Here is a 15,468-nt window from a genome sequence, read left to right as displayed (position 1 = left end):
CATGTGCTTCCCTCTCTCCTCTGTATGAATTATTTGTGAGGAAAAATGGTATCCGTCATTCTAAAGTGACGGATACGTGCCGTCACAAATGAGATTTTGTGATTTAACTTAACTTATAACAATTTAACTTAACTTAAAGAAAAGACAATAACTTTTAAATCATAAAGAATAAGGCATATATTATAGATTTGGTGGTTCTACACTTTTACACCCTTTCCGGATCACCTAATGGTGATGATGATTGTTTTACACCTCTTCTTTCACATTACATGAATGAAGAAAGTAAAATAAGAATCAGCTAGTCTTACTTGTGACGGGCTAATTCCGTCACAAACTTGTAAGTTCTCACAAAAAGGAAAAGAGGACAAGGTGGGGCACCTCTCATGTGCTTCTCACTCATCTCTCAATAGGCATTTTGTGAGAGTTAACCGTACCCTTCACAAGCTTGTGACGAATATCGCCGTCACAAATGAGAAGTTGTGAATAAGAATAGCCCAAATAAAACACGGTACATATTCTCTTACAAGTTACTCCGTACAACATTAAACATCACAATAATTAAGAAACGTGAAAAAGAAAGCAATAGAGAGATGAATAAAAAAGTATGATCAAGTGTAGATGATTAGAAAAAATGATAGGTCTAGTCAGCAATCAATATAATGGTGATCAACATCATCTTGAGTTCTTGACATTATAATAATGTCGTTTATCTAATTTGTGTCTCCCTCTCATTCCCACCTTGTATTATAAATACGTCTATCCTCACACCCAAAACTCGCTCCCTCATTTTCTCTTCTATTAATCACTCTTATCAAATCATCTTAATTCTCTTTGAATTATCATATAATCATCTCTCTATTCTTTCCTCTAAAATTTCCTTCATTTTCTTCATTTTCTTTGGCCAATGGATTTCGGAAAATTATCTCTTGCATCAACCTCCCCCTTTGATTGCCTCTTGTTTGGTAAACCTTTTTTAAAATTATTACGACTATTATACTCTTTCTAACTCAATCATTTATTTACCTGTTTTATTCATTTTAAGACTTATTTTAATCATAGGTAAATTTCGATTGAATTAATTTGGTATGTGATTATGAATGCATAGACTTGGATGATACTCTGTACTCATCTCACACTGGAATTGATCAGGCGGTCAAGAAAAACATTGAAGGTTTGTTATTTTTAACTTTGTTGTTAAACCATCACAAAGTAAGAGACAACTTCGTAATATTAAAATATCTGAATAAGATGGACGTTGCCAATTTTATGTCATTCATTTTGGTAATATTAAAAATTATACAGAGTATGATCATTAGTTAGGGTGTACAGTCACGTAGTTTGTCGGAGAAATCTAACAATCATTCTTGCCATCCAGTATTAATCATTAATCATTAATCATTAATCATTAATTATTAATTTGTAAGCTTATCGTGACTCAATATAAAAGATATGAACATCTAATATTCTTATACAATAATTATTGTTTCGTTTATGATTAACGTATATAACTTCATAACCTAACACAAAATAATTGGTTTGTGTAGAATTTTTAGTGGAGAAATGTGGATTTGGACGTGACCAGGCTGCCATTCTCCGCGTTGAGCTATTCAAAACATATGGTAGCACTCTTGCCGGATTACGGGTAATTCATTTTTCTAGTTTCTATCGTTATCGAGTATTCTTTACGTCCCAATCATTTTTTTATTTTTAATTAAAATATGCCTCGTTAATGTAAATGGGGTAAACAATTAACTAGGACGAAAAGAGTAATCAACATCATCAAATCATCATCTACATGTAAACTTGTACGCATCATCTTGTTGTTTGTTAATGGTTTGTGACATATTAATAGGAAGACGCAATATTTTAATAAGATTGATATATCTAATTACCTAAATTATTAATGCTTAAATAATTGTGACGTGCGTGTCACTTCTATTCTTTATTTTCTAACTGTCATTACTTTACATGTCAAGTTCGTTGTCTCAACGCGTGTATAATTGAGTATTTTACGACATCAAACAAATCATGATACGACATCATTCAATAATATCAAATCATATTTGTTTTTGAAAATAATTTATTTGATTAATGCAATATAATAAGTACTCCTTATTTGGATACGATTAGAGTCAATTTATATTAGACGCTACAATAATTTTATAATAAGTTCCTTAATAAGGTGTCTAATACGTATAACAACTAGGTTCAACTCGGTTCAGAAGTATTCCTCCAGTTCCAATTATTTGTTTAGCCTTGATAAGTTCATCTGAAATTTATGGTTCCTATTTGGTTTGCTAGGTCAAGATACATTAATCCTAACCATTACGAGTAATTTATTAGAAATCTTATCTGAAACTGTCGACGTGAAAAGAATCTAATCTAAAACAATTTATAGTTTCGGTCAATAATAAACATTAATTAGTACATTAATTCTTATCTAGAACGGTTACAACGTGAGTATAGTTACGCTAGCCCGGGTAAATATGTACTCCCTTCGTCCCGGTCATTTGTTTTAGTTCCTATTTTAATAATGAACTTAATGAGTAATTTAATCATTCTCATTCAATTTGTTCCACTTGTCATTTAGTTATTGGTCATCTCCTCTTTCCTTGGTCTTTGTACCAAAACCAAAGGACAACAATTGCCCGGGACAGAGGGAGTAACATATAAAGTCGACAAGGCCGATCTTAACCTAGCTCTTTACTAGTATCACAAATTAGCTATAGCATACATGCAAAAAAACTTTAAGATCTATTTGAAATTATTTAATTCTAATCTTTGTTTACTTGCTAATCCCTCTCACTCCACCGCTAAATGCCACCTATTTGAAATGATTTAATTCTAATCTTTGTTCAATTTAATTAATAGAATACGAGTACCTAACTATGCAATTTGTTGATTTTATATTCTCATTCATTTAATTATTCTCTCTCCATTTTTCTAATTTTTTCACGTTTACTTTTGCACGGTCTTATGAAATTTTGACCGCATTTCGACAAAGTCCGATTACTTACCAATGAATTGTTAAGCGTACAATTTCTTATTTTAAAGTTTAAACCATCTCAATAATAATTAACATGGACTAGAGTTTGCGTAATTGATATCATTAACCCCTAAAATCCGCTAGGTTCTAACACAATAACTAATCTCTGGTTTTAACCTGAAGTTACATTAATGTTGAAAATTTTCAGGCTCTTGGATACGATATTAGCGCTGACGACTACCACAGGTGCGCCTGACGATTTTTATTTACGATACAAGATTAAGCTGTTAGCTCATATGAATACTTTGTTTTAGCAAAATTTACCTGCCATAAACGGTAAAAAGTTTACATGTGATCCCCAATTTATTGAAATCCTAAATTATTGTGTTTATTATGGACCAGTTTCGTGCACGGGAGATTGCCTTACGAGCGAATCAAGCCAAACCCTCAATTACGAAACATTTTACTTAGCATCACTCAAAGAAAAATAGTAAGTGACAAATTAATCGTGAAATCAAGAAATCATTACAAATTTGTGATTAATTTTTTGTCGAGAAAACTAATTGATATATTAACAAATTAAAAATGAAATTGCAGATATTTACGAATTCCGATTGGATTCATGCTAATAAGGTGTTAGCCTTGCTCGGATTAGAAGATTGTTTTGAGCAAATTATATGCTTTGAGACAATTAACCCAAACCTTCCTAAGGCAACTCGTCCTAATGAATTTCGTGTTCTCTTGAAACCTTCCCTTGATGCTATGCAAATTGCTCTTACTGCCGCTAATGTTAATCCTCATCGCACTGTAAGTCGTTTCCCAATTATTTACTTTTAATTAATTTTCATGTTTCCTTCTAAAATCTTAGCTCGCGGATCAAGATGTAAGTCCCGACCTTTATGGGTGGGCTCAAGTTTAAACACCGTAGCATTCTCTTCTCATGGTTCAATTACAATTTACAAGACTTCCGGTTAAAATAGAATTATTAGGTGCTCTAAAAATACATACGGAGTAGTTCATTATGTTTTGCGGACTAGATGAACCGTGTCTTATCAATCGCCCCGTCGAATGTACATCTAATAAAAACAAGGGTAAATGCAGTTGTTCTTGGACGACAGCGTACGAAACATAGCGGCTGGCAAAGCGATGGGTCTGAAGACAGCCTTGGTAAGTTAGTTTGTTCTTTGTTCTTTTGGCTGATTATATATACAAATTCTCACTTTATACGGACACTATTCGTCTAAAACTGTAGACGGATATTGTTCCTCTCACTAAATGAATATGGTTATTAGTATAAATGGGTGAGAAATGGATATCCCACTTACCCTTCGACTTGCATTTTGTGAGAGGTCACTATCCGTTTACAATTTTAAACAAATAGTGTCATCTACAATAAGATATATTGGATTATATATTCACCGTCAATTTTCATAGTAAAATAAATATCTTCAGCTAGTCTTGCTTGTGATGGGTTAATCCCGTTACAAGCTTGTGACCTCTCACAAAAAGGGAGAGGAGACAAGATGGGGCACCCCCATGTGCTTCCCACTCACCCTTCAATGGGTATTTTGTGAGGGAAAACAGTATCCGTCACAAGTTTGTGACGGACATCGCCGTCACAAATGAGAATTTGCCAAATATCTTATCATCTGCGTCGTGTAACACAAATATCACATATATTACCACGTGATTAATTAGCCACCGTACGCGTACGAGTTTATTCATACCATAAATTCTTATTCCACGTGTTGACTATTGCTTTTATCTGCCATCGTACCTGGATAAGAACCTTATCCACTTTTGTCATAACTTGCTCTGCTTTCGTGGCAGGGTAATCACTATATTTATCCGTTCCGATTAATAGTTATCTATTGTTTTTTACAAATCAAGTAAATACGAAACTTGTGAAGGTTGAAAACTCGGGAAAACTAACTTGTGAGTAATCGTCGAACTTGTGAAGGTTGGAAGAAGCACAAAGACTAATGAGGCAGATTATGCAGTGGAGAATGTAAATAATTTAGTGCAAGCAATCCCAGAGATATGGATGATGGATGGAGCAATGGAGAATGATCAAAACATGATCGGACGGTCCAGGAGCGACGTTGAGACTCTTTTGATGACTGTTGGGGCATAATCTTGCTACGGTTGTTCATACTTTACCTTGATCAACAACACCTAATAAACTGTTGCAAGAAGATATTATGAGAGTGGTCTGACATAGCGTGTATATCTTAAGACGGGTATATTATCGTGTACAAATGTAAACTTTGCACATATTCGCTCTCTTTAATGTTTGTCTTGTACATCTGTAAATTATGTGTATGTAGTCTTATCTTACCAATAATAAAGGATATATCCATCCAGCTTATTTCGCAATCTTGAGAATTTTTCTTTATTTGGTTCTTAATGTGTGCTCACATAATACATGTTAAAAAAATCCGTTAAAATATTAGTGAAGTAGGAAATATGAGAAGAACGACATGTTCGGCGTTTTTAGTGCATTAGCAATAGACAAATCCCAAATGAGGTTGTCTAATGCCACATCATTCAACACACAAACCCTCTCTAACAACAAACTTCAATACTATTAGGAAAATTACGTAAATAATCTCATATATATTACTCCGTATATCTTAGCACATAATCTTCATATTTTACTATTTTAGCACGTAATATTTGCATATCTTTTTGTATTATCATAAGATGATTATTTCCTTATTGTAAACATAGTTTACGGCTAGAACAGTGTATTAGGTTAGCTATTTGGAAAATGAGTTAGCGTCACCGAGTGACGCCCATATTGGACGCCACCCTCTCACATGCAATAAATGGGGATCTCCAAAATAATGGATATATCCCATAGAATAAGTGGGGACCGCAATAACAAGGGGTGCATGTGAGAGGTTGGCGCCGTATCATTATCCATCTTGATCTATTATGTAATTATGCAATTCTTAATATTATGAAACCTTTCCCAGAGCTCTCTCTATTCTATCTATACAGTAATAGACAAACCTCTTAAATATATACAAACCTCATAAAAGTATACTACATGGGGTCTCCTATCACTCACAACCAAAAATAGAGACCTATAAAGAGGTTTGTCAACAAACCTCTAAAAAGTACACAAACCTTTATTGACAAACCTCTATGGTTGACGCCCTTAATGCGCCTCTCAAAACATTTCTTGATAGGTTTGTTGGATGTAAGACCACCTCCAAGCAAGGTTAATTGGGGGGGTCAATTGGTGAAATGTCACCTTAATCCACATTTAAGCAAAAGATTAGGATGACTCAAGGGTTGAAAATGTGAGAAGAGGTCAATTGGTGACCTTCACTTACTCAAATTGACCCAAGAATTGACCTTACATGTGTCAAATTGTAATTGGTTACAATATTTAAAATCCAATAAAAAAAAACTAATATATTAACATTAAAGTACAAAGAGTATGGGGTTTTTTTTAATGTATGCGGCTTTTTTAATTATGTATGCGATTTTTTAATTATGTATACGGTTTTTTTTAATGTATGTGGTTTTTTTAATTATGTATGCGGTTTTTTTATTGTCAATGAAATCGGCTTTTCGATTATTAAATTTTAACTTTGTTATTTAATAAATTTTTTCCGAAGTGTGCGTCATTAAATTAATGTTTAATATATTGGAATACTTTTATTTTTTTAAAACTACAATAAAAACTTGTGTATAATTTAGTTAGTAAATAATAATTGAAAAAAGTAAGAGAGACGTTTTAGTGGGGTAGAGTGTAGAAAATGATTGAAAATGTTAGAAAGTGGAAAATGATTGGATTAATTGATCCAGGTCGTGACCTTTTGCTTGGAAGGGTGAACATGGGTCAAGTTAATAAGGAGTGATTAAGAATAAAATTCTAATTGACCCGATTTAGTCGACCTTTTGCTTGGGGATGGTCTAATGCCTTGAGAAAATGCAAAAACAAGTTTTGTTGTTTGTCCCACATCGGTGGGTAACAACTAGGGGTGTAAATGAGCCGAGCTGAGCTCGAGTGGGTTCGGGCTCAGCTCGAATGTTTTAGCTCGAGTTCGGGCTCGGCTCGAAGTTCGTCGAGCTTAAAAAATTGAGGCTTGAGCTCGGCCCGAGTTCGAATCGAGCTTGTTTTGTCATTATATATTTTCACTTTCCCACCTTTAAATCTAATTAAATATAAATATTTTTGAAAAAAAAAACAAAATTATAAAATACTAAAAAATATTAATATCATAATATACTTATATAAATGTCTAAATAACATATAAATTGAAATAAACATAATACTACAATATAAAGATTATACAAAAAAAAAAAATTAAACGAGCTCAAACGAGCTTCCGAGCCGAGCCTTGCTGAGGCTCGGGCTCGGCTCATATTTAGCCAAGCTCGGTTTGAGCACGAGCCGAGCTTTGACCGAGCCGATTCCGAGGGCTCAACGAGCCGGCTCATATCATTGCCAGCCCTAGTACTAACAACTTGTTTCTCTTGTTTATATATCTTCCATCACTTGTATGGTTAAGTGGGTGGACCAAAGGGGCTTTTTGTTGTGTCTTGGGCACCTGCAGTACGGGCCTTGGCCCACTTTTATCCTTTCTTTTTGGTCCTGTGTGTTTTTGAACTGTCTAAGTTCACTTTGGCTTGTGCGGAATTAGTCCGTCTTTGTGACTGTTAGTGGGTGCGGTTTTCTCTCCCCACTTTCAGTCCTTGACGGCTTAGTTTTAGGACGTTGTTTAGGCTCCTCTAGCTACTCTCGCTTTGCTATAAATAAAAGCTTCCTCTGCACTTTAAACATACAACAATCAGAAACCCTCTTATTCTCTCTTCATTTCTGGGTTAAGTATTTGCTCTCGTTCCAAAGCTCCTGACCTCGAGTGGCTGAGTCTGGGTGCTGCAGTGTTAAACCTTGGGAAACTACCGGTGTTTGCTGATCGCCACCACGGTCGCGCCGGCAGAGGCCTTCATACCTCGTCGCTGCAAATCAGTTGTAATTTTTCTATTCTCCTTTCATTGTTACTGCACTTTCGTGATAACAAAGTTTACATTTGTTTGCAAAATAAGATCAAAAACGCGGTACTTTCTCATCGTCTCTTACAGAAAGTCTAAATCATTCATCAACAAAGAGCTAACATCAACCGGTTTAGTAAGAATTTATGCACAGAACTAAGAAAGTACCAAGCAGATAGATTACAGACACGAGAGACATAACAGTTCACAAACGGAGCACCTGCACAATTGATTACATTCGACCTTTTAGTAAGAACAATCCCTCCAGGTTCAGATGACATACGCTAAACAATACTCGACACAATAATGCTTTACAAATGAATACCTAGTTTTAATACAGAGTAGTTTATATTGAGACGCTGTTCGGGATTCCCTTTCCTGTAAGTCCCCCAACGCCGGAGTAATCAGATGTACTTGGATACAGTAAAGTATATGGCACCTTGACTGGTCCCTGTCGATTTTTCAAACTCTTATCATTATTCCTCTCTATGATATTCTTTTCTATATCCATGAGTTTATTCCGAAATCTCTCAAATGCAGCTAGAGGTTCAGCGTCTGTAGTCCACTCGGGAGTATCTCTTTGTCCGAGATAAACTTCATCTGAAGAATGACGAGACAGTATTTCTATCAGGGATACGCCTAGTAGTGTCTGAAATTGCGCTGTTATTGTTCTCAGAAATGCTTTTTCAGGATTGGATTCAAGTTCTTCATATTCAGGAGTACCAGGCTGTGGCATGAATCGTCGACTCACAGTAGGACGGTTTGGAAGAAATCCTGCATAAGGGTACTGCCCAAAATTCACGGCAGCATGGAGCGCAGATGCAACCCATATGATAATGGTGCACATCTTTACGAGTTCCTCTTTTGTCTTCATTTCAGACCACCATGGTTCATCTTTCTTATCACCATGGCCTACATTGCGTATCTCATACCACCATGCTTGGAGTTCGGTGTCACCTTCGACTAGGTCATCTCTGGAGTAGTAAAAGGAGCAATAATCGTCAACCCAAGTTTCGATTGCATGCCAGATATCAAGCCCGTCCACTGCAAATGGGTAATCCTCTATCAAAAGGTTTAGCCCATGCGGGTAGCTGGAGTCTTCGACTGCTACTCCTCTGAAATTGATGCCAAATATGACGATTAGGCTACGATGATTTATCACGAGTATTAAGTATATTCATTAAATTGAATGAGGGTAGTACCTCTTAAGGAGATCTGTTGGAAGCGCATGGTCGGTCAGAACCCAGTCCTTGTAGACTACAGAAGACATTTCCATAGCAAATTTTCCGGGATAGACTGTTATTTCTAAGACTCCACCAGCATTGATTAGGATTTGCCTAGCCAAGGCATTTATGTTCATTGTGTCGCGGAAATGTGGTTGCAAAAGCTTGAAGATTGGGTGAAGTACACTCAGCTGTCGATTGGTCGCTATTACAAATGGTTCAATTACAGCGTGTGTGTTCAACCTGCAATTACATACAAGATCATTGAAATAATTTTATAGTCTTCAGAAAATATTTATGTAAAACCGCATTACATAATCATACCAGTGACTGACTAGCTGATGATAACCAGAATCGTTGACAGCCGCATAAGCTTTGGCTAGTTGCCACACTGATGCTTCAACACCTTCTTCAGCAGGAGTATAAACATGACTTATAGCACCATGACTATCCCCTTGTGGATGAGGCAAGCTAAGCTCAATGGCTAATGGCTTCAGTGTTCCGTCATACTTTTTAAAAAGGATTGTCCTGCTGGCATATGTCTTGGTGGTAGTGGAATTCACTCTCCTTAGGTATGGCATTAATGCATCATGGTGATTTAATATATATAACCTGTTGCTCTTCATTGCCTGCACAAAATCTTTCATGTGAAACCAACAGTCGTTAATTTGGGAAGCGAAGATGAGGAGGACTTACTTTTTCGACAGAATAGCCATCCATATTTTTTTCGATATGCTCTTTTGTAATTGTACTGTCCTGATTGCCAAAGACCTTTCTGTCTAACCTGCTCTTAGGCGGAAATTCCTGTAAACGACAGATCATGACGGGATTGACTCCTGCTAGCATTTCTCGTCCGAATTCTTCATCAGTTCTCCAGGCAGATTTATCCTCTGAAACCCAAATTCAGAAACATATAGCATTATCAGGGAAAAAAAAAAAGACAGTTTTCATTGTAATCGTCAAGTATATAATCTAGCTATCTGGCAAACAGTAAGTCTCGTGAAAAACCATCTTTCAGTTAAATTAGGCGCAGTTAAACCTTTGATGACATCAGGTAGAGGTAATTTGAGAAATTTTGCACCATCGCTACGAAGTAGCTCCTTAAGCATTTCCCAAGGGACATGGGCTCTCAGTTTAGCTAACACCCCTTCAGGGACATTAAGACCTCCTTCATACAGTTTCAGTACATCTTCAAACGAGTCGAATTCTTTGTCAAATAAGTGTTTGAGCTCTGGAACTAATATTTGAGAAAGGGATTTTAGAGCATAAGCTAAGAAATCCGAGAATTTCACATGTCCAAATCGCTCGTCTCTTGGTACATATATGTCCAGGCTTAGAAGAAATAGCCGCGATTCTGTGTTTGGATCTGTTAAGAAGAAATGTACCAACTTTATCAGCACAAAAACCGTCTTTTACAAGAGAACTTCGGTAAATAACATGATGTAACAGACTGCAACTCTGCAAGTACACAAGCTTACCAGTTTTTGTAGGTTTGCGACCAGTTCGTCCTCTGCGAGGGTATGGATACTGACTCGAGCCTCCAAGGACAGGACGCTCATACGCTTTGCCCTTGTCGGGAAGACCTAAGTCATTGTAGTAGTCATAGTCATAAACCCTGTCCCATTCTTTAAGCATACCTTTCCCATCTCCTCGTAAATTCACGAGTTCTTCTTCCCTGTATTTTCGTAGTGCCTCTGGTGTCTCATGTGGAAGATAAGTCTGTTACAGGATAGTCAAATTTTCACTTCAGTAAAAATATTTATAAATAAAAAAATAATGCTTTGGTCCCATAATGCTTTATTTTTGGGATCGGCTAACATGAAATGTCGATTTCCTGTATTCTTCTGTCTTTACAGTGACAAAATCACGAAACAGTGACATACCGTCCAAAGTCGTGAGGCACGAATGCACGATACAACCCATCAAGAAATGGTCCATATGAAAGTGAAATGCAATTTGTATAAAAAAGATGGATTGTAATCTTGTATTATTGATTTTATAATGATTTGCCAGACATATAAATCTTGATAATTAATTGCCAACTTTATTTCAGGTTGTAACTTTCAGCTTGGCCCTACTTTAATCAGCACACAACTTTGCTAACTTTGGAGCATTCTAACTTGTCTTTAAACAACCAGAATTTTCACAGTTCATAACTTTTAAGAAATTTTTTCACTTCTAATCATTGTTTTAATTCGACCGCTTTATAAATTTTTGGGATATTAAGTATGCTCAACTTTTCGTTTTAAAGCGCACTGCTTTTCACAAAAAAACTTTGACCGACACAATTCTTACTGAAGTTCAGAAAATGGTAATTTTTTTTTTCAAACAAATTATCTCGTCAAGGCCTTGAATTTGAAAAAAAAAAAATCACCGCATTTTGAGCTCGTAGCCAGTAGTTATGGTTGGTCAAACATTTTTTAACGAATAAACTTTGACCGACCATAATTCCCGACTACGAGTTGAGACGTCGGTGAATTTTTTCTCAAACTGAAGACCTCTTAAAGACGGTCAATGTGGAAACAAAATTTATCGTATTCTAAACTTGTAGGCAAGAGTTATTGACGGTCAAAGTTTTTTTGCATGAAAAGAGGGGTATATCGTAGAAAATGAAAAAGTTAAGGGGTACACGAGAGAATATCCCTAAATTTTTTTCACTTCTAATCATGCAGTGGAGTATAACAAGGGTAAATATTAGACAGAAGTTAGTATTGAGTAGCTGATACCTGATTAGAGAAGAAGACGCGGTTGTATTTGTAGCGATGAGTAGGATAAACCCAGGAGTTGCAGACGAAATGAACGCGACCATGCTTAGGAACTTCTAATGTAACAGTTTTGAGGTAGAACTGACTGTGATGAAAGTTTTTAATAATAAAAGCACCAGGAATTCCCAAGGTTTCATGCCAGTCAAATGTGATATTAAATGCAGTTTCACCAGCAGCTACTGGTGTATTTGATGTCACCCATTTCTCCAGGTATGCTGGTTTACCCAGTCTCCCCTGCAGCTCTTTTCCTGCAATAGAAATGCTACAGGTTTCAGATTATACATTGGTAATTTAGTACCGTATGTACTAATTGGAAAATGAGATGGCACCACCAGGTAGTACAACATCTCGGGACCATCTTGTAGAATGAGGGGCCTACAGGGTGATGCCGAGTCCCGATACCACCTTGTAGCACCCTTTTGTTATTTCTTATGTATTTAGGCCGTGTCTTTTTTTTTTTTTTTTTTTTTTGACAGCAGTATTTAGGCCAAGTCAATGCTTGAGACGTACCAATACCATTAACCTAGTCTGCTGGAGCAAAATCTAATTGCATTATTTTATTTTAACTTGCTTTCACATCCATAATAAATTAGTATTATACTCCAATATGTAGCATGAAGGTAATGTTTAACAGGTCTAAACTGCAAACTGTCCTTTTTATATCTCAATTTCTTGCAACAATTATATTATCTATTGTATCGAAATGATTTCGACTCGATGGGCCGGATGGCTAACCTGAACAACCTAGCTTTAGTCCCAATGCAAATTATTTAAGCTGATCAACTTAATTCCGGTCTCATAAAATGGACAGTGATAAGGCGTCATCGGGTGGCATTCAAATTGGGTGTCACCCTCTCACATACATTCTTAATTGAAGGGTTTCCACTCACCCATGTGAGAGGGTGGCGCCCTTTTATTTTCACATATAAAATCATGGCGAAGTTAGAAAAATTGATAAATAGGGTGTTAAACTTTAAATTCAGAATTCAGCTATAGAACATGGCATATGTCAGCTAGCTTAACTATTAAAGTCATGCCTTAATTTCGAAGACAGCAACATTATATTCGCCCTTATAACTCACTTTACCCAAGAAATTATCTAACGTCAAAACATGCGGGCTAAGTACCCCCGCCAAAACTCATTTAGGAGAGGCCAAATAAATATGAAAATAACATCTATAGGTTAACGAATTACTGAACAATTCATTAGTCAAAATTCGACCGTAATTAAAAGGTTGACTAATTTGTGAAGGGTGGTTTGCAGAGTATTGCATATATTTAACGGTTTATCTAGTGTCGATCGCCAAAAAATATAGTGGCTCTACTTTCCACCGGTTATAAAAATAGAGGAAGAAAATGAAAATCTTGATTCCAATGTTAAAACGACATTGGAATAACAAACCGTTCATATTGTTTATCGCTTTATAGAGAAAGAAAATGAAAATCTTGATTCCAATGTTAAAACGACATTGGAATAACAAACCGTTCATATTGTTTATCGCTTATATTATGAGACCGTCTCACGATAAATATATAAAAAAAAAAAAAAAAAAAAAAAAAAAAAAGGAAAAAACGTCTTACAACCCAAAACCCAATAATAACAGTTAAAAATAACAAACAGTTCAATATTGTTTATCATAATTTCGTTATTTATCCAAAATTAAAAGAAGACAAGAATAGTTAGTTACCTGGATGAAGTTGATCGGCACTAATAAGTTGTATCGAGACGCCTCGACCCACAAGTTCATGAATACGATCAAGAAACGAAGCAGGTACATCAGTAAGGTCTAATGCATTCTTCTTCATTAAAGTGACTGTTCCTCTAATTTTCTTGGCACCATGTTTGTAATTCTCTTCTCCATTATCGTCGCCATTACTGTTAATGGCGTGATTATTATGTTCTCCATATGCAACCTTGTACGTGTTTCTTCGACCGCAGACTATTATTTTTTCTGCGGCCTTATCGACGAATTCCATACATTGGAAATAACCCATTTCGGAGATTTTAGTCAAGAAGACAATAAGAGGAAGAGAAATAAGAGGAAAGAAGATTTATGGAGGTAGAGAATATAAGTTTGAATATATATATATATAATGTGAGAATGAAAGATCCTTAGAGTAACCTAATTACCTATTCTTGTTACTTCGGTCATTTGGTTTTAGCAAAAAAATCAGGAGTAGATCAATTATTCAACGATAAATGGACCAAATTGAATGAAGACATTTAAGTTATCCATCAACGTCATTCCAAAAATAGAAAGATAAATAATTAACTGAGACACTTTAAAATAAAAAAATAGATAAATAATTGACCGGGCAGAGGGAGTAATTCGTTAATCACGTTTTGCTTGTTTTTTTGTGTATGATTTTGGTGTGGACTAAGGAAGGATTAGGGTCAAATTGTGGCATTAATATGTATGGGAATATAATGTAATTAAAAATGTTGTGGTAGTTGATAAGTAGGGACAGAAAAGGATTAGGGTATTGAATGTGTCTTTATTGGGTGAAAATTAAAGTACCAGATTCCATCTTGGACATAATGTAAGAACATTTTGTGATCAATCTGCTTTATGCCAATTGTCACGTTCGATTTACACTTTGTTGAGTTGTTCAATCCTTTCTATAAAGTTTCTAAAGTTATTTGGCAATTAATGGAGTATTTCATTTACAAATCCATATTTAGCACCGATTTGTTGTTCGGTAAATGTTCAAATTTGAAATTGAATTTCACCGAAATCCAACTAAATCCATATTATACATATAAATTCTCGGTATAACAATGGAAGAAAATTTGCAAGAGCCTTTATGAAAGAAAGGTTACGAGCCTTTAGAACCTCATACGAGGTATCAAGAGAAATTTCTGATCCTTGTTACAAAAAGGTTTTCGAAAACATAATTATGTTCTAAATCTTCTAATCTTCTTATTTTTAGTGACACCTAAACCATTGTATTTCGGAATCTTTTTCTGTTATCTCTTATTATTCTTTATGTTCTAATCTTCTTATTTTTATTTTTTCACTTTTTCAAAGTCCATCTCACCAATAATATTTTTGAATAGGTTGTACGGGAGATAACGGTTTTGTATACAAGTATCATATATATTGCGATTATTAATTATTGAAGTGCATAAGCTATCATAAAAGTCATTGTATTAGTATTGTATGAAAGATCGGAAGAGTAGTGTGGTTAAAAGCTGGAAATGATGATATACACGTAAAATAATGCAGATATTAAAATCTATACATATTTTTGTTTTATTGATATAATTTAATTGTGAAATTGAATAAACTTACAAAATCATTTACTTAGATAGAAGTAAGTTCGGGTACACATGTTATTTAGAAGTGAGTTCGGGTACACATGTTCAAAATAATTTTATGTTTGAAATGGTAGTCTCTTATAACCCCGTAAATAAAAACATAAGAGGGTACTTTTAGCTCAAGATGATTAAGAATCCAAAAATTCGATAATTATATGAGAACCC

The 15,468-nt window shown here is 35.2% G+C and overlaps 2 protein-coding genes across 2 annotated transcripts; one reads left to right on the top strand and one right to left on the bottom strand.

Annotated features, from left to right (window-relative positions):
- The first annotated feature begins 535 nt into the window (after positions 1-535).
- On the top strand, positions 536-5,362 carry LOC141642304 (uncharacterized protein C24B11.05). Its single transcript, XM_074451079.1, has 8 exons — positions 536-962; positions 1,106-1,171; positions 1,545-1,642; positions 3,195-3,232; positions 3,389-3,476; positions 3,584-3,793; positions 4,088-4,153; positions 4,947-5,362. Exons 1-8 carry the CDS (start codon positions 905-907, stop codon positions 5,118-5,120), a joined length of 798 nt encoding a protein of 265 aa, XP_074307180.1. The 5' UTR covers positions 536-904; the 3' UTR covers positions 5,121-5,362.
- Positions 5,363-8,118: 2,756 nt separating this feature from the next.
- LOC141642303 (putative linoleate 9S-lipoxygenase 5) lies at positions 8,119-14,186 on the bottom strand. Its single transcript, XM_074451078.1, has 8 exons — positions 13,673-14,186; positions 11,946-12,232; positions 10,698-10,938; positions 10,259-10,585; positions 9,916-10,109; positions 9,544-9,848; positions 9,199-9,462; positions 8,119-9,111 (listed from the first exon to the last, which is right to left on the bottom strand). Exons 1-8 carry the CDS (start codon positions 13,977-13,979, stop codon positions 8,343-8,345), a joined length of 2,694 nt encoding a protein of 897 aa, XP_074307179.1. The 5' UTR covers positions 13,980-14,186; the 3' UTR covers positions 8,119-8,342.
- Positions 14,187-15,468: the final 1,282 nt, after the last annotated feature.

The sequence above is a fragment of the Silene latifolia genome, chromosome 2 (genome assembly GCF_048544455.1).
Source record: "Silene latifolia isolate original U9 population chromosome 2, ASM4854445v1, whole genome shotgun sequence".
Taxonomy (NCBI): domain Eukaryota; kingdom Viridiplantae; phylum Streptophyta; class Magnoliopsida; order Caryophyllales; family Caryophyllaceae; genus Silene; species Silene latifolia.
Note: the sequence above shows the minus strand (reverse complement) of the source record. Positions and strands in the feature narration are given on the sequence as shown.

Excerpts from the sequence above, each read along its gene's own strand:
- LOC141642304 (XM_074451079.1), top strand. The coding sequence starts at position 905 with ATGGATTTCGGAAAATTATCTCTTGCATCAACCTCCCCCTTTGATTGC. Across the intron at positions 3,477-3,583 it reads GCATCACTCAAAGAAAAATA|ATATTTACGAATTCCGATTG; the intron begins GTAAGTGACAAA and ends ATGAAATTGCAG. Across the intron at positions 4,154-4,946 it reads TGGGTCTGAAGACAGCCTTG|GTTGGAAGAAGCACAAAGAC; the intron begins GTAAGTTAGTTT and ends GAACTTGTGAAG.
- LOC141642303 (XM_074451078.1), bottom strand. The coding sequence starts at position 13,979 with ATGGGTTATTTCCAATGTATGGAATTCGTCGATAAGGCCGCAGAAAAA. Across the intron at positions 10,939-11,945 it reads GCGTCTTCTTCTCTAATCAG|ACTTATCTTCCACATGAGAC; the intron begins GTATCAGCTACT and ends ATCCTGTAACAG. Across the intron at positions 10,586-10,697 it reads TCGCAAACCTACAAAAACTG|ATCCAAACACAGAATCGCGG; the intron begins GTAAGCTTGTGT and ends TCTTCTTAACAG.